We start from the raw sequence: 26,011 nt of genomic DNA, 5'->3' as shown, positions 1-26,011 counted from the left end.
TTTGACTCACACATAAATTGGGTTTAAGAGGCAGATTGTACAAAGTCATCAGCCTCATTCTCTCTTCCAGACTGAAGTCCAGTGGCAAGACAAAAGTCAAAACATCTAGCCCAGGATATAGTGGAGGGCCTGTGGATCTTGGATGTTTAACCAAATTCTAAGCCCTCCACAGCCCACGCTTCAGCTGCCTTCCTGCCACTGGAGCAAATTGTTCCCATGCTTTTATTCTGCCAGGGGAAGTCTTCTCGTGTTTGGAGCAGACATCCCACTAACTCCTCAATGGGTTTGAAACTCCTCATTTAGCCTCAGCTTGGTTTTAGCTTGTCTGCTAAAATGATCTACTAAGGTGTCATTGCTGTGCATTTTGTAGTCTCTTAGAGTCACAGGTGAGAATTGGGTAAATCGAGTGGACACCAAAGGTGGAAAGCAATCCCAAAAGGGATTCAGCAGCCCTCACACCAGAGGTTCTAGTCTTTTTGAACACCCTGTAATACCTCATTTTCTCTAACAGTCATGTTGTGAAAGAAAACACAGACCAAAGTGGGCTGGGGGAAAGTGGGGGGGGGGAGGGAGAAAGAAAAGGAAAAAAAAACTTTCCATATTTTTCTTTTAATGGGGGGGAAATGTCTATTTTCTTTCACAACATGACTAATATGGAAATATATTTTGTATGACTACATTTGCATAATCTATACCAAATCAATTATCTTTTCAATGAGGGAAGAGGAAGGGATTTTAAATTTAAAATTAAAAAAATGCTTAAAAAAAAAAAGTTACATACATGTAAAATGTATGGGATTGCCTGTCATCTAGGGGAGGGAGTAGAGGGAAGGAGGGGATAATTTGGAAAAATGAATACAAGGGATAATGTTATAAAAAAAATTACTCATGCATATATACTGACAAAAATTTTTATAAATTAAAAAAAAAGTTACATATAATTGGAAAAAATAAAATACTTGGAAAAAAACCAAATTGTTCTATATCCCCCTTAAATGTGCTGCTTCTCTAGATTTAATTATTATTTTTTTTTGCCATTGACATTCATCTCATCTTGCAAACTCTTAACCTTGATACTCTCAAGGTCTTCTTTCCCTCAAATCTCCAATTAGTTACAAAATCCCTATTCACATGATTTCAGGCTTCTTTTGTCTCTTAGATAGTTCCCTTGCCACTCCCCTATTAGAATATTCTTTCCTGATAAATCTTCCTAAATCCACCTCTTCTCTATCACCTCTATACTTCTCCTTGATATATCTTTACATAGAGATCTAGCCACATTGTTCCTTTCCTCAAAACCATCTCATAACAGACATTGCCCATAGGAAACTGATACCCCTAAGACTTTGTTCTCCATGGTCTAGCCCCATGCCAACCTCTCCAACATAATCTCAAATAATTGCCCTCTGAATATTCTATGATCCAGGCCAACTAAACTATTCCTTGTCTCACCTAACACCCTGCATGCTCCTACTTCATTGCCTTTGTTCACATGGTTTCCTTTGTCTAGACCAAATAGGATTAATCCATTTCAAATTCCACCTCATCCAGAAAGTCTCCACTGAATTACCCCAGTAAATAATAACCTTTTCCCAGACTACCCACAATTCTTTTCTTTCACTTCTCTTATGCTTTTCTGAATTATTTAGTGTCATATTTATTTGTGTTTAAGTTATATCCTCTACCAGAAAGTAATCTCCTTGGAAGAATTAATCTTACCTGATCCCTAGCTGTTGCATCTCTCCCATGGTCTACTTCTAATTGTTTTGTTGTTCAGTGGTGCGTGACCTCATTTGGGGTTTTCTTGGCAAAAGTAATTTGCCATTTCCTTCTCCAGCTCATTTTTACAGATGAGGAAATTGAGGCAAACAGGGTTAAGTGACTTGCCCAGGATCATACAGCTAGTAAGTGTCTGAGGCTGAATTTAAACTCAGCAAGATGAGACTTCTTGACTTCAGGTCCAGTGCTCTATGCACTCTGGCATCCCTTAGCTGCTCCTACATATTCTCAGAAGTCACTTGATAAATGTTTGTGGAGAACTGAATAATATTGGACCTTGGGGTGCATTGGGCATATGTCAACTTTCCTCACTAAACATTTTCTTTGATTCTAAGAAATAAAATTAGACTAACTTTTGGCTATCACTGGGCAACTTACATACCAACATTAGCAATGTGTAATACTCCAAAGCTATTTTCAAATTGATTGGAAAAACGAAAACTCTTTTCTTCTACTTCCACTTCTGAATCCTCAGTGAAACTGGCCGTTTTCCAAGAGGTACTACTACCAAACTCTTCATCACATTCCAACAAACAGGCGACTGCTGAACAGCCGCTCCAACAGAAATTAGATACTTCCTTCCTTCCAAGTTTCAAAGCTCTATCCATCCTCCAGAAAGCTTTAGCAAAGGCTTTATGGATCCACTCATAATTATAGTTTGAAGATGAATACTTTCTCTTGTGGGAAGAAAAGGTGTATTCTTGTTTCCTGTACTCCTCCTTAAACACTGTGTCAAAAGACTGGATAAACCTTTTTTCTTTCTTGGTCTGCTTATAAGAAAAATCAGATTGAGCAAGTTGATCCAAAAAAAACTTAGATAGTTCAACAGCAGTGATTTCAGCTGCTGCAGAGCCATGGTGTCCATCAAACAAGCCAAAAAAACACACATTGGATTTCTTCCCATATCTGCCCCGGAAGACATATCTGTCTTCCATTACTGATCTCCATGTCTTGTTCTGGTCTTCACATATGGCCACAGCATTAACTAGTGGATTATCTGTTCTCTTAAGGTGCACAGAGCTATTGAAAGAATTAGTAAGAACTTTATAATAGGAAGGCACAGGATCCTTACAAAGGAACTCAAAAGCATTATCGATGTTTTGTCTAGTTTTTTCTTTGTATAAATAGGCTTCAATTAATGTAGAGATCAGAAAGTTCCTCTGTGCTAACATCTTGCGTCGTTTTGGTTTTTTACGGTCTGTCATATTGTAGCCCATCATGGCCATGGCTTTGTGCTGTCTTTTATGGGCAAAAAAATCAGATAGACAAAGTTCTTTCTTGCATAACGAACAGGGAATGGTGAGCTTGAAAGCATTTTCAAATCTATCATTTATCCTTTTAAAGGGGGACTGATTCTGAGGTATTTCTTTTCCTCCTTTTTGCAAAGTTCCACTTGGAAAAAAATCTGTGAATTTTCTTTGGAAAGTTGACTGTTCTTCCTTAGTATCAGCTTCTTCCTTCCTTTCTTCCTTGATTGGAAGTTCTACAACAATCGGTAATTTAGACTGCCATAGCTTTCTGCAAACAGGAGGACAAATATTAACAAATGTTGGAAGCAATTAGAAATGGCAGCTATTTCTCTGAGCAAGTCTTTCTACTAGTGCAACATATAGAGACTTACAGGATTTAATACAAGCCCCATTAGAAGGTGTGTGCTTCTATTAGAGAGGCAGTATTCTGTGGTGGCTAGAGCTCTGCCCTGAAATCAGGAACACCGGGCTTCAAATTCATTGTCTATGATCATAAAGAAGTCATTTAATCTCTCTTGGTCTCGATTCTCTTCTTTGGAAGGTGGAAATAAGAATAATACCTCTCTCTGAGGATTATTATGAAGATACAATGAGACAATATTTGTAAATTGTGACTTGAAACACCAGGCATGTGCTAGCTATTTTTATAATTGTTAATGCAATGATCTTATATATTTTAATTAGAAGATTTGTTAGAGCAAAAATCAGGAATTAATCATTTTTTAAAAGTTAAAGAATACTAATGTAAGAAATAGGGTCTGAAGTCGAAATAATTCAATCTTGAACTAATTAAATAAGTATTCAATGAAAATGGATAATGGACAACAGAAGCCAATTATAATAATTTTATAGAGAGATTTAATTGATTACATAAATTGGTACCACAGGGATACCAAAAGAGCCTAAATATATATTTATATATAATAACAATAATAAATATATTTAATAACAGATATATAAAATGATATAATTTATAGATATATTTGTAATGTAAATATTTATATACATATAATAAATATATTTAGTAAATATGTATTTGCCTAATTTCCCAAACTCTTAGATGGTGACAAAGGCAATACTATTTGAGAAATAAACCCAGTAATAAAATCTTATGAAGAAAGACAAGACCTTTTAAAGCAAAGAGAAATAGTGAAAATCTTGGTAAAAGGTACAAATAAGCAGTCTTCTCATGCCCTGAAACATTTGAGGTTGAAAATGGAAGAACAACAAACAATAAAATGGAAAAGATCTGCAAAGATTTTTATAGCAAAATTTTCACAAGAAACTGTAGTAGAACCACCAAACTTGAATTCCAACATTGTAGTCTGAGAAGAATTTATAGAAAAGAAATAAAAGAAAGAAAGGAATGAAAGGAAGGAAGGAAGGAAGGAAGGAAAGAAGGAAGGAAGGAAGGAAGGAAGGAAGGAAGGAAGGAAGGAAGGAAGGAAGGAAGGAAGGAAGGAAGGAAGGAAGGAAGGGAAGGGAGGGAAGGAGGGAGGGAGGGAGGGAGGGAGGAAGGGAGGAAGAGAGGAAGGAAGGAAGGAAGGAAGGAAGGGAGGGAGGGAGGGAGGAAGGGAGGGAGGGAGGGAGGGAGGGAGGGAGGGAGGGAGGGAGGGAGGGAGGGAGGGAGGGAGGGAGGAAGGGAGGGAGGGAGGGAGGGAGGAAGGGAGGGAGGAAGGGAGGAAGGAAGGAAGGAAGGAAGGGAGGGAGGGAGGGAGGGAGGAAGGGAGGAAGGAAGGAAGGAAGGAAGGGAGGGAGGGAGAGAGGGAGGGAGGGAAAGAGGGAGGGAGGGAGGGAGGGAGGAAGGTTACAGGATTATAAGGTAGTTGAGGAACTGATTCACAAAATATTTGAGAAGAGGTGAAGATGCCTAAGGATTAAATTAGATTAAACATTTATTAGGTACTTAACCTTGTGCCAGGAGAGGGGTTAGAAAATAATTTCAGACCTTATTAATGCAACAAACAAAAGATAATTGAGGAACCATCAATAGATACTAACCGATATGTTTATGTTCCCAACTATCATTTTTACAAGATTCAGTGATTTGCCTAGTTATCTCTGTATTTATCTTTTATCTATCCATCAAGGATAGAGGCATTGTTAGCTATATGGGTTTGGTTCCAGACTATCACTATACAGCAAATATTATAGTAAAGTAAATATCATAATAAAGCAAGACACAATTTTTAAAATTTCCTAATACATATAAAAATTATATTTAAACTATAAGGTAGTCTGTTAAGTCTATTAAGTGTACAATAGTATTATTTCCACCACCACCCCCCAAAAAGCAAAGCAATGGACATACCTTAATTTTAAAATAACATATTGCTAAAAAAATGTCAACCATCATCTGAACCTTCAGAGAACAGTAATCTTTTTTGCTGGCTATTACTGGCTGCTGAACAATCAGGGTAATAGTTGCTGAAGTTGGGATGGCCATGGCAATTTCTTAAAATAAGACCAAAACGAAGTCTGATAGATCAATTGACTCTTCCTTTAATTTAAATATGTAATGTTATTGTAGGATTATTAATTATAATTAATTATTAATATTGGTGTATCTCAGAGAATACATAGGCCCAAGGAGAGGGAGAGAGGTGGAAGAATGGTCTGGTCAGCGGTGCATTCAGAATACACACAATACTTGGCAACTAAGATTGCCATCTTCTACAGGTATGGGTTGGGACACCCAAAAACAATTTCACTAGCAACATAAAAGATCACTGATCACACGTCACCATAACAGATATAATAATAACAAAAAAGCTTAAAATATTAGGAGATTTACTAATCTGTGAGACAAGAGACATGATGTGAGCATATGTTGTTGGAAAAATAGTGTCTATAGACTTGCTCAACCCAGGGTTGCCACAAACTTTCAATTTGTAAGAAAAAAAATTTTAAAATCTGTGAAGTGCAATAAAGTGCAGTGTTGAGTATTCCTACTAATGTAGGAAAAAGTCAGGCTATCACAATCAATATTATAACATGGACCTTATCAAGACCAGTTATGTTGTGCAATGGAAAAAGCACCAGACTTATAGCACTGGAGCCCGTAAGTTGTTGACTCCAGTTGGCATTTTCTTGGAAAAAATACTGAAATAGTTTGCCATTTCCTTCTGCAAGTTATTATAAAGACAAGGAACTGAGGCAAACAAGGTTAAATGACTTGCCCAGAGATACAGTAAGTGTCTGGGGCCAGATTCAAACTAACAAAAGATGAGTGTTCCTAACTTCAGGCTTGGCTCATGACCCCTGAGACACTTATTTGCCCCTGTGATCCTGGACAAGTCACAAAACCTCTGTTTACTTCAGTTACCTCATCTGTAAAATATCATTATGCAACTGACTAGAAGATGTGAATATAAAGCATCTCTGTGCCTATTATTTTGTTTTTTTCTCATCTTTTATTTTTTGTCAATCACATGTAAAAAATTAACATTCATTTTTAAAAACTGAGTTCCAAATTTTTTCCTTCCCCTCCCCCTCAATTATAAGGCAAAGATTATACATGTGAAGTCTTGCAAAACACATTTCCACATTAATCATGTTACAAGGGAAAACACCGAGAAGAACAATATTCTATTCTATTCTATTTTTGGGAGGATAGAAATAAGGAAATGAGGAAGAGGAAAAGATGAAGAGAAGAAAGAAATGGGAAGGAGGGAAAAGAGAAGGAAGATGAGGAAAGAAGAAAAGTAAAGAAAAATTTAAAAGTATGCTTCAATCTGTTTTCAAACTCTATCACTTCTTTCTGTGACGGTAGATCACCTTTTTTTGTCATAAGTCTCTCAGTTGTCTTGGATCATTGTTTTGCTAAGAATAGTTGTCATTCACAGCTGATAATCATAAAACATTGTACTATGTACAACGTTGTTCTGGTTCTGTTTACTTCACTTTGCATCAGTTCATGTAAATTTTACTAGTTTTTGTTTTTTTGCTTTTTCATCCTGCTTATCATTTCTTAAAGCTCTGTAATACTCCATCACAATCATGTGCCATAACTTATTCGGCCATTCCCCAATTGGTTGATATCCCCTCAATTTCCAGTTTGACACTAAAAAAGGAAATGCTATAAATATTTTTGTACATATAAATTGTTTTCCTTTTCTTGTGATCTCTCTAAGATACAGACCTAACAGTGGTATTGCTAAGTCAAAGGATATGCACAGTATTATAGTTCTTTGGGAGTATTTCCAAATTGTTTGTCAGAATGGTTAAACCAGTTCAAAATTTCACTAAAAGTGTACCAGTGTTTCAATTTTTCCATATCCTTTCCAATATTAATTTTCTTTTTCTGTCATGTTAGCCAATCTGAAAGTTGTAAAGTGGTACCCAGAGTTTTTAGTTTGCATTTCTTTTATCAATAGCAATTTAGAGCATTTTTTTTCATATGACTATCGCTTTGATTTCTTCTTCTAAAAACTGCTTGTTCTTATTCTTTGACTCCTTATCAACTGGAGAATGACTTGTATTTTTATAAATTTGATTGTGTTCTCTATATAAGAAATGAGGTATTATCAGAAAAACTTGCTGTAAAATTTTCCCCTCCTGTTTCCTGCTATTCTTCTAATCCTGGTTGCATTGGGGGTTTTTTATGCAAAAGTTTTTAATAATCAAAATCGTTCACTTTGTATTTTGTAATACTATCTATTTCTTGTTTGGTCCTAAATTCTTCCCTTATCTATAGATATAAAAATTAAATTATTCCATGCTTCCCTAATTCATGTATGATAATGGCCTTTATATCTAAACCATGTACTCATTTTGACTTTTCTTGGTGTACATTTTGAAATGCTAGTTTATACCTAGTTTCTGCCAGATTGCTTTTCAGTTTTCCCAGAAAATTTTGCCAAATAATGAGTTTTTCTCCCCAGAATTGATATCTCTGAGTTAATCAAACACCCGATTAATAGGATCATTTATTACTATGTATACATTGTGTACTTAATCTATTCCACTGACCTACCACTCTAATTTTTAGCCAGTACTAGATTTTTTATATGGTTACCATTTTGTAAAAAAGTTTAAGATTAGTCTTTGTTAGGCCATCTTCCTTCACATTAAAAAAAAATAATTCTCTGGATATTCTTAATTTTTTTCTTCCAGGTGAATTTTTAAGTTATTTTTCTATCTCCATTAAATAATTAATTTAGTCATTTTATCAGGATAGCACTAAATAACCAAATTAATTTATGTAGAGTTGCCATTTTTATTATATTGTCTTAGCCTCCTTCAGAAAGTTGTGTTTGGCAGCTTGATTTCAGAACATTTGGAAAGACTTTCATGAATTAATGCTAAGTGAAGTGAGAAGAACCAAGAGAACATTGTACATAGCAACAACAAGATTATGTAATGGTCAACAATGAGGTGATTCAAGGCAATTCCAATAGACTTGTGATGGAAAGTGCCATCCATATCCAGAGAGAAAACTATGGAGATAAATGTGGATCACAGCATAGTATTTTCACCTTTGTTGTTGGTTGTTTTTTTCTTTCTCATGTTTTTTCCCCTTTTGAGCTGATTTTTCTTGCACAGCATGATGAATATGGAAAATTGTTTAGTAGAATTGCATCTATTTAACCAAGATCAGATTGCTTGATGTCTTGACAGGGGGCAAAAGGGAGAGGAGAAAAAAATTGGACCACAAGGTTTGGCAAAGGTGAATGTAAAAAACTCTTTACATTAATTTTAATAAAATACTGTTGGGATTAAAAAAAAAAGTGGTGTTTGGGCTGAGTCTTAAAATTAGGAATTAAAAAAAAAAAAAAAAAAAAAAAAACAGAGGGAAGAAAGGAGAGCATTCTGGGCCTCATACAAAATAGCTTCTCTGTCCAGTACAAACATGCCAGATGCAGCATTGTGTATAAAGAAAAGCAAACAGACCAGTTTGGTTTAAACTGTGGAATGTGTGGAAGGGAAAATGTCTAAGAAGACCTTTAAATGTCAAGAGAAATTTATATTAGATCCTAGACATAATGGGTAGCCACTGCTGTATATTGAGTGAGGAAGTAGGGAATGACATGGTCCGAAATGCACTTTAGCATGTGAAAGATGAACTGAAAAGGAATGAAATGCAGTGGGGAGATGAATTAGGAAACTATTGAAATAGTCTAACCGAGAGGTCGTGAAGGCCTGAATTCTAAGTGATTATGTGAGTGGAGAAAAGTTTACAAAAGCCATTATGGAGATAACAGGATTGGACAATAGAATGGTTGTGTGTGTAGAATAAGGCCTAGAGAATGATACTAAAAGTGGGTGACTTTGAGCACAGTAGTATCCTTTATAGTAATAAGAAAGTTGATAAGAGGGGAGGCTCTGGAAGTAAGTGTAATGAGCTCTAAATTCTACAAGTTGAGTTTGAGATGCCTCCAGGATATTCAGTTTGTAATGACCATTAGGCCCTTAGTTTACTCTGGAATTCAAAATAGAAGCAGGCTGAATAGATAAGATCTAGGAATGAACTAGATGGAAATTATAATTGAAGCTTAGGGAGCTAATGAAATCACTCTGTGGGAGAAAAAGAGAGGGAAAAAAAAAAGAGAGAGAAAAGAAGACTTAGAAGTAATAGTCACGTAGATGGAAAAGGAATCAACAAAGAACAGAACCCAGAAAGGAGAGAGTTTTGAGAAGGATTTATGATCAACATCAATAAAGGCTACAGAGAAGTCAAGAAGGATAAGGACTAAAAATCTCAGTAGATCTGGTAATTAAGAACTCTTTGGTGACTTTGGAGAGAATAATTTCAGTTGAATGATGAGGCAAAGAGTTAGTTTGCAGAGGATTTAGAAAAGAGGAAGAGAAGGGGTGTAGAGGAACTGAGCGTAGATGGCTTATTCTCCTCACACACACGCGCCATTTATTTAATATTTTATTTTCCCCAGTTACATGTAAAACAATTTCTAACATTTATTTTTAAAACTTTGAATTGCAGATTCTCACCCTTCCACTTTCCCCAGCATCCCCTCCAAATTGAGAAGGCACATGTTAAGTTATGCAAAACATTTCCATAAGAGTCATGTTCAAAAGAAAACATAGATCTGCTCCCACCACCAAGAAAATAAAGTTTAAAAAAGGGAAAAAATGTTCTTTTCTTCAATCTGTATTCAAACATAATCACTTCTTTTTCTAAGTATGGATAGCATTTTTCATCATAAATCCTTCAGAGTATTCTTGGATCATTGTACTGCTGAGAATAGCAAAGACATTTACAGTTGATCATCCCATAACATTGTTATTACTTTGTACATGTATATTTCACTTTGTACAAATTCATGGAGGACTTTCAAGTTTTTTTTTTTTTTTTTCTGAGAGCATCCTGCTCATCATTTATTTTAGAACAATAATATTCCATCATAAATACATACCATAATTTATTCAGCCATTCCCCAATTGATAGGCATTCCCTCAATTTCCAATTTTTTGCCCTGAGAAAAGAACTGCTATAAATATTTTTGTATATATAGGTCTTTTTCCTTTAAAAAAAAATCTCTTTTGGGATATATGCTTAGTAGTGATATTGTTGGATCAAAGGATATGCATGATTTTATAGGTCTTTCAACGTAATTCCACATTACAGAAAGATTGAATCAGTTAATAGTTCCATCAATAATGCATTAATTTCTCATGTCCCCACATTTCCTCCAATAACTGTTATTTTACTTTTCTTGCCCATTAGCCAATCTAATAAGTATGAGGTAAATTCCTCAGAATTGTTTTAATTTGCATTTCTCCAACCAATAGTGAGTTACTTTTTTTTTTTTTTTAATATGGCTATAAGTAGTTTGATTAATCCATCTGAAAATTGTTCACATCTTTTGATTATTTATCAATTGGGGAATGGCTCTTATTTTTTATAAATTTGACTCAGTTCTCTATATGCTTAAGAAATGAGGCTTTCATCAGAGAAACTTACTCCAAAATTCTTTTTATAATTACTATTTCTAACTATATTTCTCCACTTATTCTATTCTCTCTCTCCTTTCATCCTGCCCTTCCACAGGAGTTTTGTTTTTGATCACCCTCTCTCTCAATATGCCCTCCCTTCTATGACCTACACCTCCTTTTCATATATCCTTTCCCCTCCCACTTTCCCAAAGGGTAAGATAGATTCCTATACCCATATTGGATGTGTATGTTATTTCTTTTTCAGTCAAATCTGAGAAGACTAAGGTTAACTCATCCCTCCTTCTCTCCCGTTCTTCTTCTCTACTGTGAAAACTTTTTCTTACATCTTTTATGACAGATAATTTATACCATTGCACCTTTCCCTTTCCTTTTTTTCTCAGTTCATTCCTCTCTCACCCCTTAATTTTATTTTTTTAGATGTTATCCCTTCATATTTAGTTCATATGTGTGCCCCCTCTCTCTTTCTATATAGATATAGATAGATAGATAGATATAGATATAGAGATAGATAGATAGATAGATAGATAGATAGATAGATAGATAGATGATAGATAGATACCCCTGTCCTAATAATGAGAAGGTTCTTATGAAATACAAATATCATCCTCCAATGTAGGATAAACAGACTGTTAGGTCCATTATGACTTCCCTTTCCTGATTATCCCTTTATATTTCACTTGAGATCTTGTACGTCTAAAGTCCTATTCAACGCTGGTCTTTTCATCAGGAATGCTTCAAAATCTGCAGTTTCATTGACTGTCCACTTTTCCCCTGAAGGATTATACACAGTTTTTCTGAGTAGGTGATTAGTAGCTGTAATCCTAGATTCTTTGCTCTCCATGATGTCATATTCCAAGCCCTCTGATCCTTTAATATAGAAGCTACTAAAACATTGTGTTATCCTGACTGCGGCTCCACTATACTTGAGTTTTTTCGATTTATTTATTTATTTAATATTTTTCCCCAGTTACATTCAAAAGAAAATATTTTTTTTAATATTCCTTATTAAGATTTGTTGAGTTCTAGGTTCTTTTTCTTATCCTCACCCACAATTAAGAAATCGCATGTGAAGTTGTGAAAACATTTCCATAAAACTCAAGTTGTGAAAGAAAACAGAGATTTCCCATCTTCATGAAAATAAAAACACCCAAGAAAAATTATGTTAAAAAGAGAGAGAGAGAGAGAAAGAGACAATGCTTCAGTCTGTATTCAGCACAATCAGTTCTTTCTCTGGATATGGGTAACATTTTTCATCTTAAGTCCTTCAGAGTAGTTGTGGATGATTGTATTACTGAAAATAGCAAATTCATTTACATTTAGTCATCCCAAAATAATGCTATTATTTTGTGTGTAGCACATTTTACTTTGTTCAAGAGGACTTAGTCTTTTTTTGTTTGTTTGTTTTTTCCCTGAGAACATCCTGCTCATCATTTCCTAGGGCAACAGTGTGGGAGTCTTATGTGCAGTCCTAGTACAGTCCCCCAGCCAGCACATTAGATCTTAAAGCCACAGTGGGGCAGGGACCCTCCTAAAGCTCCAGGGCAGAAAAGAGGGCTTGTGGTCAGACTCCTAGAAGGATCTCTGAAAACAGCTGCACAAAACTCCTGAAGCTTGGGACAGTGAACCCCTCTGGAAACAGAGCCCTACTGTAACAGAGTTAAAAGCAGAGTAATGGGGCAGCTAAGGCGCGCAGTGGATAGACCACCAGCCTTGAATTCAGGAGGACTTGAGTTCAAATCTGGCCTCAGACACTTAACACTTCCTAGGTATGTGACCCTGGGCAAGTCACTTAACCCCAGGGGGGGGGGGGGGGGAGAAGCAGAGTAATAAGCTATGAAAATGAGCAGACAACAAAATGACCATAAAGTTACTATGGTGACAAAAAAAGATCAAACACATACTCAGAAGATGATAACAAGTCAAAGCTCCTATATCCAAAACCTCCAAGACAAATCAGAAGTGGGCTCAAGTCATGGAAGAGCTCAAAAGGAATTTTGATTAGCAAGTAAGAGAGAAAGAGGGAAAATTAGGAAAAGAATTGAAACTGATGCAAAAGGAAATACAAAAAGCTAATGAGGATGAGAATGACTTAAAAGCAAAGTTGACCAGTTGGGAAAGGAGGTACAAAAGCTCACTGAGGAAAATAATTCCCTAAAAATAGAATTGAACAAATGAAAGCTAATGACTTTATGAGAAATCAAGATATAATAAAGTAAAATCAAAAGAATGAAAAACTAGAAAAAAAAATCTGAAATATTCCATTGGAAAAACAACTGACCTAGAAAATAGATCCAGGGAGATAATTTAAAAATGATTGGCCTACCTGAAAGTCATGATCTAAAAAAGAACCTAGATATTATCTTTCAAGTAATTATCAAGACAAACTGTCCTGATATTCTAGAAGGAGAGGGTAAAACAGAAATTGAAAGAATCTATCAATCACCTCCTGAAAGAGATCCCCAAATGAAAATTCTCAGAAATATTGTAGCCAAATTTCAAAACTCTCAGGTCAAGGAGAAAATATTGCAAACATTCAGAAATAAACAATTCAAGAATAGTAGAGCCACAGACATAATAAACACAAGTTTTAGCTGCTTCAGGACAGTAATATCGTAAGGAACTTAATAAGGTTTATCTGTTTACATCCCTCCTTGGGAGGATGATACTTGTAATTCATTAGAACTTTCTCATTATTATGGCAGTTAGAGGGAGTATATATATAGACAGAGGGCACAGGTGCGAGTTGAATATGAAAAGATAATATCTTTTTTTTAAATGATGAAATTAAGGAATGAGAGAGGAATGTACTGTGAGAAAAGGAAAGGGAAAAGTGGAATGATGCAAATTATCCACCATAAAAAAAAGTAAGAAAAAGCTTTTGCAATGCAGGGGTAGAAAGGGAACAAAGGGTGAGAAAGTGAACTTACTCTCATCAAAATTGGCTCAAAGAGGAAATAACATACTCAGTAGAGTACAGAGAGATTTCCATACCTTACCTTGCAAGAAAACAGGAGGGGAATAGGATATGGGAAGAAGGGTAAAGTAATCAAAGAGAGGGCATATTAAGGGAGGAGGTGGTCAATAGCAAAACACTTTTGAGGAGGGATAGGATGAAAAGAGAGAGAGAATTAATGGGGGGAAGGAATACAGTTAGCAATAGTAATTGGAAAAAAAGAATTTTGAAACAAGCTTCTCTGATAAGCCCTCACTTCTCAAATATAGACGGAAAAGAGTCAAATTCATAAAACATTAAGAGCCATGCCCCAATTGATAAATGATCAGAAGATAATATATGAGCCCAAAGGACTATAAATTCATGCATATCTTTTGACATAACAATACCACTACTTAGCATGAATACCAAAACAGAATTGGGAGGAAAAAAAGGAAAATTATCTACAAATAATATACAAAACATATAAATATACAAAATATATAAAAATATACAAAAAATAATATACAAAAATATAGTCATAGCAGTTCTTTTCTCAGGGCCAAAAAAAAAAAATTTTAAATTGAGGGGATGCCCATTAATTGGAGATAGCTCAATGAACTGTGTTGTGTGTTTATAATGAAATATTATTGTTCTATGAGAAATGATGAGCAGGATACTCTCAGGAAGAAAAATAAAAAGGAAAGTCCACCATGAATTCAAGCAAAGTGAATGTACTGTATACAATGTAAAAGCAATATTCCAGGATGACCAGCTTGAAATGACTTTGCCATTCTCAATAGTGCAATCATCCACAACCTCTCTGAAAGATTTATGATGAAAAATTCTATTAATACCCAGGGAAGTAAACTGATTTTGTCGAATACAGAATGAAGTATTTTCTCTTTATCTTTCTTTATTCTTTTTTTTAACTTAATTTTTATTGAGGGCTTTTATTTTCATTAGGTAGAAAACATGTTTTTGTTTTGTTTTGTTTTTTTCACAACTTGATAAATAGGTAGATAGATAGATAGAACATAAATCTTGTGCCTAACTATGGTATCACTGTACTTGAATAGTTTCTTTCTGGCTGCCTGCAATATTTTCTTCTTGATCAGGGAGTTCTGGAATTTGCTACAATATTCCTGGGAGTTTTCATTTTGGGATCTCTTTCAGGTAATCAGTGGATTCTTTCAATTTTTTTTTTTTTTTTTTTTTGCTTTCTATACTTCAGGACAGTTTTCCTTGATAATTTCTTGAAAGATGATGTCCAGGCTCATTTTTTGATCATGGCTTTCAGGTAAACCAATAATTTTTAAATTATCTCTCTCCTGGATCTCTTTTCCAAGTCAATTGTTTTTCCAATAAGATATTTCACATTGTTTTCTTTTTTTCAATCAAGCACACAACTCTCTCCCCATCCTAAAGCCCAGCAGCCAATCTTCCAACAGAGAAGAAACCTTAAGTATTCTAGGTATTTTTTTTTTCCTCTAGTAGCCTCCCTCACTTAAATCGAGTTCTCTTGCAAGTCATGACTTTTCTATCCTGAAATCAAAGTCCTCTTTGAGAAGAAAGAACAAATAAGTAACTAAATTCCAGGAAAGCCCCTTCCTCAACAGCTGCTAATCCAAAGGCATAAGTTTCTACCTTCAGAAAAGGCCTTGCTTATATAGACAAAAGTAAAGAGATTAACAAAGGAAAGATCTTTGCAAAGAGCCTTAGTGGTGAATAAAGTTGGTTTGGGAATCAAAAAGTCTTGGGTTCCATCTTTACCTCAGACATGCCCTAGCTGTGGGATCTTGGGAAAATTTATTTGAACTAAATTCTTCATCTTTAAAATAGGAATTAAAGGAGCCGCTGGATGGCTAGATTACCAGACCTGAAGTCAGGAGCATGAGTTCAAATTTGGCCTCAGACACTTAATACTTTCTAGGTGTGTGTGATTTTGGGCAAGTCACTTAATCCTAACTGCTTCACAAGGAAAAGAGAGAGAGAGAGAGAGAGAGAGAGAGAGAGAGAGAGAGAGAGAGAGAGAGAGAGAGAGAGAGAGAGAGAGAGAGAGAGAGAGAGAAATGCTAACTTTCTTATGAGATTATTGTGAGATAAAGTAGAGATCATTTTGTAAACCTTAAAGTGCTATTTTAGTATGAACTGTTACAATATGAAACAAAGCCCTTTTAGAAATGTCAGCTACCATTAATGAAGCATTGAACAACAGAAGTAATACATATTACAAGTCCTGGGGGGAAAAAAAAACAGAAACAGAAACAGCCAAGCATACCAGATTGTCTATAACCCCAAATAGTAGATTCCTGCAAGGTCCTAGTTTGTGGCAACAACATTTTCCCCAATTTATAGCATAAAGAAAATATTTGGCAAATGACATTCCTCGGGTATCTCCCCTGTCACTTATTTGATAATACTGGCTTTCAAGATTTCAATTGCTTTCTAAATATTTAGAAAGAACTGGATAAAGAAGCATGGCAAATATAATATCAACACAACTATCTTCTTACCCCCTCCCCCATCTCAGAAAACTCACATAGGAAGATATTCTGACATGTTGTTTAGAGATCATTATCCTGCTCTTCTCTTGCTCCCCTTTCCCAAAAGTTCTTACTGGAGCTGAGCAAGTCTTCAAGAGTAGAATTTCCTGTTTGGAATGCTCACTATAGCAACTGTATCCTTAGCCACGAGTCATTTTGTAGTTCTGGCTGGTTGTTGAGCAATAGGTGGCAAATTGTGGGGTTGAGAAATGAAGATCACACCCTCAGAACTCAAGAGAGAAGGCCAGTAGAATCTTGAGTCCCCTTGATTGAGCATCATTACACAGTAACTTGCCACGTGTGGGTAGGAAGCAGTAGGATTTGGTTTTTAAGCATATATCACTGAGTTTAGACATGTAAGAGCAGCAGAGGTCAGAGAATCGGCTCCATAGGATAGGGCTAGGATATATGTTTTACTCTATGGGAGCTGAATTTGCCCTTGTTTAGAAGGTCAGGTGACTCCCTGAATACCCCATTACATAACTATTGAAGTCTTCAAATCAGTCACCTAAGGACTCCCAAACATGTTGTCTTTGCTGCAAAATTATAGATTACATAATCTTCAGAGCTTAAGAACATTATTTTGACTATTTGGTTTAGTTCAACAAATTGACTAAACCTCTTCTATGTGAAGGTCATTGTGTTTGGCATACAGGATATCAAAAATAAACAAACAAACAAATAAATAAATAAAGATAAATGAATAAATGAATGAATTAATGAATGAACAAATAAATAAATAGTTAGATAGATAAATGAGTGAATGAATGGATGAATAAATAAAGAGATGTCTACCCTCAAGGAGCTTATAGTCTACTCTGGGGTTACAGCCTGGACACAATAAATAATTAAGAATTACATTGATAGTAAAGCGATATAATTTTAAGAGGGATTCTTAAAAATTGTGTGGCGGATAAACAGGAAAAATTTTGTGGTTGGCACTTGATTTGTGCTTTAAAAAAATTTGGGGGCAGCTGGGTGGTGCAGTGGATAGAGCACCAGCCCTGAAGTCAGGAGGACCTGAGTTCAAACTGGTTTCAAACACTTAACACCTCCTAGATGTGTGACCCTGGGTAAGTCACTTAACCCCAATTGCCTCAGGGGGGAAAAAAGAAATTTAAAGATTCTGAGAGATAGTGCAAAGGTGGGAGGTGGGAGATGGAATATGATATATGTGAACTAGTTTAGACCAGTTAGTAAATACCAGTTAGACTAGAATGAAGAGAACAGAGAGACAATATGGGAAGGAAAAAGGTATGTCAGCAACAGACTTGTAAGAGTTTTAAATGCTAGGCAGAGATATTTGTGTTTTATTTCACAGTTAATAAGAAAAAGAGATCTAGATGTTTTAGTAAGTTAAGTGACAGGGTTAGATCTGTGTTTTTAGGATAGCAGTTTGGTAGCTACAGAGGATGGATTGATTAGGAAAGAGACTAGAAATAGAGACACAAATACATTTCATTAGTCTAGATATAAAAGGATGAAGGTTTAATTCTAGCACGAAGGTCAAATGAGTGGGCAGAAGGAAATGCATGTCAGAGGTTGTGGAAATGGGATTAATCCTGGAAAGGAAGAAAAGTGTGGCTTTGTGGGAAGAGCTGCCAGCAGGGGACACCCTTCCTTCTTTCCCATAGCCAGGGTTTCCCATTCTGGCCATTTGGCCAAGCAACATGACTGTGGCTTGGGTGAGTTGGCAGTCACCAACTACCACCTTTCCAGTGAAATAGAGAGCTTACTACCAGCTCTTACCATCTACATGTTCATTATGCCTTCCAGATATTGTCTTTGACCTGCTGATCCACTCTGCTTATAAATCCCTAGGGCTTTCCTGGTGTTGTCTCCTTCAATTAGAGTGGGAACTCACTAAAAATAGAAAGACTGCACCCCCCCTTCTTTTTTTTATTTCCAATGCTTAGCACATAGAAAATGATTTTATTCAGTAATGAAACTTGGTAACTGGCTACGGGGGAAAATAAAGTATCAAGAATGAGTAATTTGAAGAATGGTGTTATCATTGATAAAAATGGAGAAGCTGAGTGGAAGAATGACCTTGAGGAAAAATATCCCATTTAGGGTTTTTAAATGCCAGGTAAATGGGATTTAGATAGCCAGTGGCACCTAATAATAAGGTATTATGAAGATCAAATTGGACAATGTATTATCAGGCTATGTAACATTCCATTTTGTGAGATGAGGGCAGCTTAGATGGTGATGGGCATCTATAGGTAAAATAAATGCCATTGAAGTCCATGACTAGCCCAGATCATTCCTGACCAGATGTTTTGTGTCTGATAGTACTGAAATATAAATCAGTGTTCCAGCAGGTTTTCCATGATATATATTGCCTTCCCTTTCCAATTTATTTACTTTGCCTTTTAAAATAGCGGTGAGGAGCTTTGTAGATAAAAGAACTAAGGACGATAGAGGGAAAAAAATCATCCATGAAGTCAAGAATGAAGGAAAACTGGACAAGAAGAAAAGCAAGGAGTGAAATGAGCAGAACCAGGAGATCATTATACATTTTAACAACGATACTGTATGAAGATATATTCTAATTAAAGTGGATATCTTCAACATAGAGAAGATCTAATTCAGTTCCAGTTGATCAATGATGGACAGAAACAGCTACACCCAGAGAAGGAACACTGGGAAATGAGTGTAAAATGTTTGCATTTTTGTCTTTCTACCCAGGTTACTTATACCTTCAGAATTCAATTCTTACCGTGCAAGAAGAAATTTGGTTTTACACATATATATTTTATCTAGGATATGCTGTAACACATTTAACATGTATGGGATTGCCTCATCTAGGGAAAGGAGTAAAGGGAGGGAGGGGAAAATTTGGAAAAGAATTGAATACAAGGGATAATGTTGTAAAAAAAAAAAAATTATCCATGCATGTCAAAAAATTATAATTATAAAATTAATTTAAAAATTTAAAAAAAAGAAGAAAAGCAAGTTACATACAACAATATGAAAAAAATGCTCCTGATCACTAATAATAGGAGACATAAATTAAAACACTCTAGATTTTCATCTCACATCCAAAGATAAACAAAATGGTAAAGATAACAAAATGACCAAAAACAAAAATGTAATTATGGGAGGGCTTAATTGAAGAGTTGCACATTGATGTATTATTTTTTTTAAGAGATTATGACTTGGTCCAACCATTCTTTAAAAAGCAATTTGAAATTATTTCCTTCAATAAACAATTCTACAAGCATCAAGAATAGGTTGGAAGTGGTATTGGAAGAATGGAAGTTGAGAATGGTGTGGCATGAATAATGCTTGAAAGAACATGGGGAAAGAGCTAAGACTATAGAGTGAGAACAAGTAATTAGAGAGTGAGAGAAGGAAGATGTCTCCCATCACAAAATAATCATGGACTTTGGAGATGAGAGTAATTTTGGGGAGTGTATCCAGTTAGTTAAGGAGTGATGTGTTAGTATGAGAAGGGAATGGAGAGCTCCTCATGTTCATAGGGATGTCTGTGATAAAAGATATTTCACAGTTCTATATCTTGTAGCATATCGGAATTAATGGATTTCTAAGTTTCTTTTGGTTCTATTTTGGAAAGCAATTCTCAAGGGTTTGTGGAGAGAGACATTGCCCTAAAGCAAGAAATGTGCATGGTGACAATCTATGTAACTAAGGAGGTAGCACTCTTTCTCTAATAACTTTGGAAAAATTGGTGGGGGTGATTCAAATTTTAGGGGAGCGATTGAGGGAATTTGAAGAGCTTATTTCGCAATGACAATACTATCATCCAATGTAAATCATATTGATTTTTCCCTCAAGCTTGCTAATTCCAAAGAAGTCAATGGCAATATCCCAAACTACTTTCCAGGAGAAGTAAACATTTCTGTAATAGTGTTTAGAACATAGCCCTACATTCTTGCTACCAAGAGTTGGGAAGCTTATATGACAGGTAAACAATAATGTCCAAATAGATACATCAGCTAGATATAAAAAATAACTGGAGGAGAAAGAAAGAGCAAGTGTTTTGCCCAGCTATGACTAGAGGAAGAATTCTTAAATAAACAAGGGATAGAAGTGATTGTAATAGATAAAATGTTCGATTTTAATTATATAAAATTGAAAAGCTTTTAGAAAACAAAATCAATGCAATTAACTTTTAAAAAGAAGTAGTTAATTGTGGAAACTATTTGTAGCAAAAATATCTCTTAAAGGCCTGATAATAAAAACAGTTATTACAAGATCCATTCATTCTCCAAAGGAAAGGAATCAGAAGTTTCCAAAAGAAGAAAGGAAAGTTACATACATTCACATGGGGAAAATGCTCCAGATTATTAATAATAGGAAAAATAAGTTAAATCAGCTCTAGGTTTTCACCTCATATCCATCATTTTGTAAGGATAAGAAAATGACAAAAAATGAAAATAGTAATTATGGGAAGTTTTAAGTGAGGACTTGCATATCAATGTATTATTTGTAGAGATCTTGACTTGGTATAACCATTCTAAAAAAACAATTTCCCCCAATAAACAAACTACACATGCCCTTTGTATTGCTGGGCAAATATTCTATTGTTGATGAGGTCCATACCAAGAGGCACTGATGTTTTTGAAAGTTTACAAGGAAGTAAAAGACAGAGAAAAGTCCTATATAAACAAAAGTATTTGTTACAACACTTTTTGTAGTAGCAAAGAATGTGTTGGAAGTGAGAAATGGAGACCCAACAACTGGGCTGCTCTGTAAAAAAAAAAAAAGTGATGAGCTAGCTATGCATGTGAAATACAGCATGCATTTTTACATTTTTAGAAGAGATTTAGTTTATTGTTACCCTTGAGAAAAGGTTATATATAAAATTCTTGGGGAAAAACATCTAATCCTATTCAATTACATATAAATAGAAATTCATTTCAAACCAAATTTCCTTTTGAGTCCAAAACCCACATTAAAAAAAAAAAAAAAAAAAAAAAAAAGGCACCTCATAATCTGAACTTTTTTTTAGAATGAAGGAGAAATTTAAATACATGATTTAGTTTAAATACGAGAAATTAAATATCTTTGGAATGAGGGATCAATTGAACTTTTTTTCAGTCTCATGCATTAGCCAATCATGTGTTTTAGGCATAAAATTGGCATTTAAAAAATTTCCTTGAGGCAACTTTCCTTGTGAATTATTGCTAATATTTGTATTCCTTTTTTGTATATCTTGTCTTCAAAGATATTTCTTAAGGTCTTTACACATATTGAAGCATACATTTTTAGACATGGCCATTGTGTTTTGTTTTGGTTTTTGCTTGACTATGCTGAATGGTCACAAGAGAGGATTCTATTGTTGATGAGGTCCATACCAAGAGGCACTGATGTTTTTGAAAGTTACAATAAAACATATTACAAATAAAACAAAAAATAAAGAACTTTTTTAATGTCAGAATTTTAAAAGCAACTTTTTAATTTTTATTTACTTTTTCATGTTTTAATCATGTTTTATTTTTTCAAATAAATACAAAGATATTTTCAACATTCATCATTGCTAAAACTTGCGTTCCAGTTTCTTCTCTCTCTTCCTCACCCCAAGACAGCAAACAATGTGATTAAAGGTTAAACATGTACAATTCTTCTAAACATATTTCTATATTCATCATGCTGCGCAAGAAAAATCAAATCCAAAGAGAAAAAGACACAAGAAAGAAACAAGCAAACAAATAAACAATACGAGTGAAAATACGATGCTTTGATCCACATTCAGTCTCCATAGTTCTCTCTCAGCATCCGGATGCCACTTTCCATCACAAGTCTATTGGAATTGTCTTGAATCACCTCATTGTTGAGAAGAGCCAAGTCTAGCACAGGTGATCATCACATAATCTTCTTGCTGCTGTGTACAATGCTCTCTTGGTTCTGCTCACTTCACTCAGCATCACTTCATGTAAGTTTTTTCAAGCTTCTCTGAAATCAGCCTGCTCATCACTTCTTATAGACAGTAATATTTCATTACATTCATATAACATAATTTATTTAGCCATTCCCCAATTGATAAGCATGTTACCAATATTTTTGCACAAGTGAGTCCTTTTCCCTCTTTAATGATGTCTTTGAAATATATAGACCTTGTAGAAATACTGCTGGATCAAAGAGTATCCACAGTTTTATAACCTTTTGAGCATAGTTCCAAATCACTCTCCAGAATGGTTGGATCAGTTCACAACTCTACCAACAATGTATTAGTGTCTCTGTTTTCCCATATCCCATCCAACAATTATCAATCTTTTTCTGTCATCTTAGTGAACTGAGAGATATGAAGTAAAGCAACTTTTTTTTTTTTTTTTTTTTAAAGAGGTTATATTATGAACTCAGAGTTGGGTGTTGGGGTAAGTTGTGAAACCTACAACCAAGGTTAGGACCCATAAATTTAAGGACTAGCTGGCCCAGGTAGGTACCCCTATTATGGCAATATAGTGCAACCATCATGTTTCATCTTGTAGACTAAGGTCATCTAGCCAACTAGTGTGACTAGTTCAGGCTGGGAAAAAATAGCCTTGGGGAAACAACAGATAAAACAGCTAGGTGTAGTTAAAAGTTTCTAGCTCCTAGGGTTAGGCCATACTGACTGATTTCGATTTATGTTTTCAATGTGGGGACCTACTTGGCCCACTGGCACTATTAGTCCTTCCCTCATAAGGATGCGAGATCTAGACATTGTGTCTGGCCTAAACTGGCCTTGGAGGAAGAAAAGCTGAAATAACTCCTCCTTTCCCAAAATAAAAATCAAAACGAAATGAAACAATTACAAAAACCTCCAAACGCAGTCCTGATTCTTCAATAGCAATAGAAATTGTAAGGGAGCAACTATGAAAATGAGGTACAGGGATTAAAAAGAAAAAAGATCCCATTTTAGGAATATTCAAGTAGGATCAATCAGGTCCTGTGAGGAAGCCAGGAAAACATCTTTAAATTTAAATCTCCATATCAACAATATATGTGGAGACAAGAATGGTCTTGGTCCTCAAAAAACTTTAACCCTCTCATTACACAGTATAGTGTAGAACAACAAGATTCTTAGAGTCTACAGACCTTCAAATTAGAATTAAGTGTTAAGCGACAGGTCAATTCTCCAAAAGCCTCCACAGCTGTGGATCATAACATCTGAAAGAGTTAGTTGCAAAGGAGCCTGTACTGTCACAGGTGTTTCTGACTGGGAACGAGATAAATTGGAGGCAGAGGGAAGAGGAGAAAGGTCAGACAATGCAAAGGCCTCTCAGTCTCCTTGTATCATCCTCTCATATGAGGAGATCTGTTATGGGCCAGAACACTGAACTTGAAACAAAGGATTCTTACAAGGTACTAAGTCAATGGGATTGATAGAGACAATAGTTTATCTAATTTTTCTCTCCTTTGTCTTGGTTCTGCTCACTTCACTTGGATAATCTTCCAAGGGACTGAACACCTTTTTTGCTGTCAACCATAAGATAATCATCTTAATTTTTCTTTTGAAAATATGAGAATGGGAAGTACTTAAAGCTATCACCCCCTTTCCTTATAAACTCAATAGGAATTAGTTCCCTCTATGAGTATTATAAAGCAGATTCTTTATGGAGATGAGAATATTAAATGCAAATTGAGGCAGCTAGATAGTGCCCTGCTGTCAGAAGGACCTGAGGTCAAATTTGACCTTAGATCCCAGGATGTAAATCTATGGGAATATCATAGCCAAATTCCAAAATCACAGGTTAAGAAGGAAGAGTTGACTATGTTGTGATGATTTTAAAAAGTAAAAGTGTGTAGGAAATGAAAGAGAGCAATTATTTCATACAAATGAGGTGTGAGAGGAAAAACTGATCAAGAGGAATCAAGTGGGAGTAGAGGGCTGATAGTGCTGGAACACTACTCTATCATCTGGGCTAAAGAGAGAACAACATATACATCGAGAAGGGTATAAAAGTCTTCTAACTTTATTTTTAAAAAAGAATGTGAGGGAACAGGATGAAGAAAGTATAGAAGGATTTTGTAGCTTAAGATTTAGGAAGGTGGAGGAAGAGGAAAAGAAAAGGACCCTTTGAGGAGTTGTTAGAATAAGGGAAAAAAAGAGTAATAAGAAAGGATAAGGGAGAGATTCTATAAAAGGGTGTGGAATAGAGAGATAGTGCTTAGAATTAAACTAGAGAAGGAATAGGGTTAAAAAAAGGCGAGTAAAAATAGGATAGAAGGAAATACACAAAAAGTAAACATAATTTTGAATGTGAATAGGATTAATTCACCCCAAAATAGATAGCAGAATGTATTGAAATTAGAATCTCCCAATAGGCTGCTTACAAGAAACACATTTTTAGGAGAGGAATATACACAGACTTAAAATAAAGGACTGGAATAGTATTAGTATGCCTCAACCAATGCAAGAGTAGCAATCAAGATATCAAAGTCAAAGCTAAAATATATATAATTGAAAGAGATAAACAGAGAAACTACATTTAGATAAAAAATGCCATAGACAACAAAGCAATATCATTATTAATATACTTAATGTGCACTACTTAAATGTACCAAATACCATTTTTAAAAAGAAAAGTTAAATGAAAATAAATAAAAGTACTTATAGTGGGGGATTTCAATTTTTTCCTCTCAGAACTAAACAAATAGAATTATAAAAATAAGAAAGAAGTAAAAGAAGTGAAAATAATTTTAGATAAAATAGATATGATAAATGGAAATTGGAAGAAATATATCTTTTGCAGTTGTACATGATATCTTTACAATGATTAACCATATAGTAGGGTAAAAACATTTTATAACTAAAAGCAAAAAAACCCAGAAATATTAAATGCTTACTTTATTGACCACAATGCAATAAAATTATATTTAATAAGAGACCGTGGAAACAAAGAATAAAACTAGTTGGGGCTAAACAACTTAAACATAAAGAATGTATGGGTTAAAAAAAACAAATAATAAAAACAACCAGCAATTTCATTAAAGAAAATGATATTAAGGAAACAAAACCTCAAAATTGGATATAGAAAAAACATTAATCCAAGCCAAATTTATATCTCTAAGTGTTTATATCAATTAAAAAAAAAAAAAAAAAGAGGACAGCTAGGTGGTGCAGTAGATATAGAGCATCAGCTCTGAAGTCAGGAGGACCTGAGTTCAAATCTAACCTCAAACATTTAATACTTCCTAGTTGTGTGACCTGGCAAGTCACTTAACCCTAATTGCCTCAGGGAAAAAAAAAACAACAACACAAAAACAGACCCCTGGATTGGGCATGAAGCTTAAAAAAAACTAGAAAAAGAACAAATTGGAAATCCTAAAAATTAAAGGTGAAATTAATAAAATTGATCAAGAAAACCACTTCATTAATAAATAATAGGAATTTGTATAACTAAAATAATTAAATGAACAAACCATTGGTTAACATGATTTAAAAATGAGAGAGAAGAAATCTAAATTACTAATGTCAAAAGTGAAAAAGGTGAATATACGACCCAAAAAGATGAAATCAAAGCAATTATATAGAGTTATTTTGCCCAATCACATGTCAATAAACTTAACAACTTAAGAGAAATGGAAGAATATTTACAAAAATGCAAACTGCCCAGATTAGCAGAAGCGGAAATAGA

The 26,011-nt window shown here is 34.8% G+C and overlaps 1 protein-coding gene across 1 annotated transcript in view; it reads right to left on the bottom strand.

Annotated features, from left to right (window-relative positions):
- PP2D1 (protein phosphatase 2C like domain containing 1) overlaps window positions 1–16,526 on the bottom strand; it is a 28,325-nt gene extending 11,799 nt beyond the window's left edge. Inside the window, exons 1-2 of the mRNA XM_074269205.1 lie at window positions 16,418–16,526; window positions 2,162–3,297 (exon numbers count right to left, since the gene is read on the bottom strand). Coding sequence (XP_074125306.1) covers window positions 2,162–3,297; window positions 16,418–16,437 — 1,156 coding nt within the window. The 5' untranslated portion in view covers window positions 16,438–16,526. The remainder of the gene's footprint in view (window positions 1–2,161; window positions 3,298–16,417) is intronic.
- Window positions 16,527–26,011: the final 9,485 nt, after the last annotated feature.

The sequence above is a fragment of the Sminthopsis crassicaudata genome, chromosome 5 (genome assembly GCF_048593235.1).
Source record: "Sminthopsis crassicaudata isolate SCR6 chromosome 5, ASM4859323v1, whole genome shotgun sequence".
Classification (NCBI taxonomy): Eukaryota; Metazoa; Chordata; class Mammalia; order Dasyuromorphia; family Dasyuridae; genus Sminthopsis; species Sminthopsis crassicaudata.
Note: the sequence above shows the minus strand (reverse complement) of the source record. Positions and strands in the feature narration are given on the sequence as shown.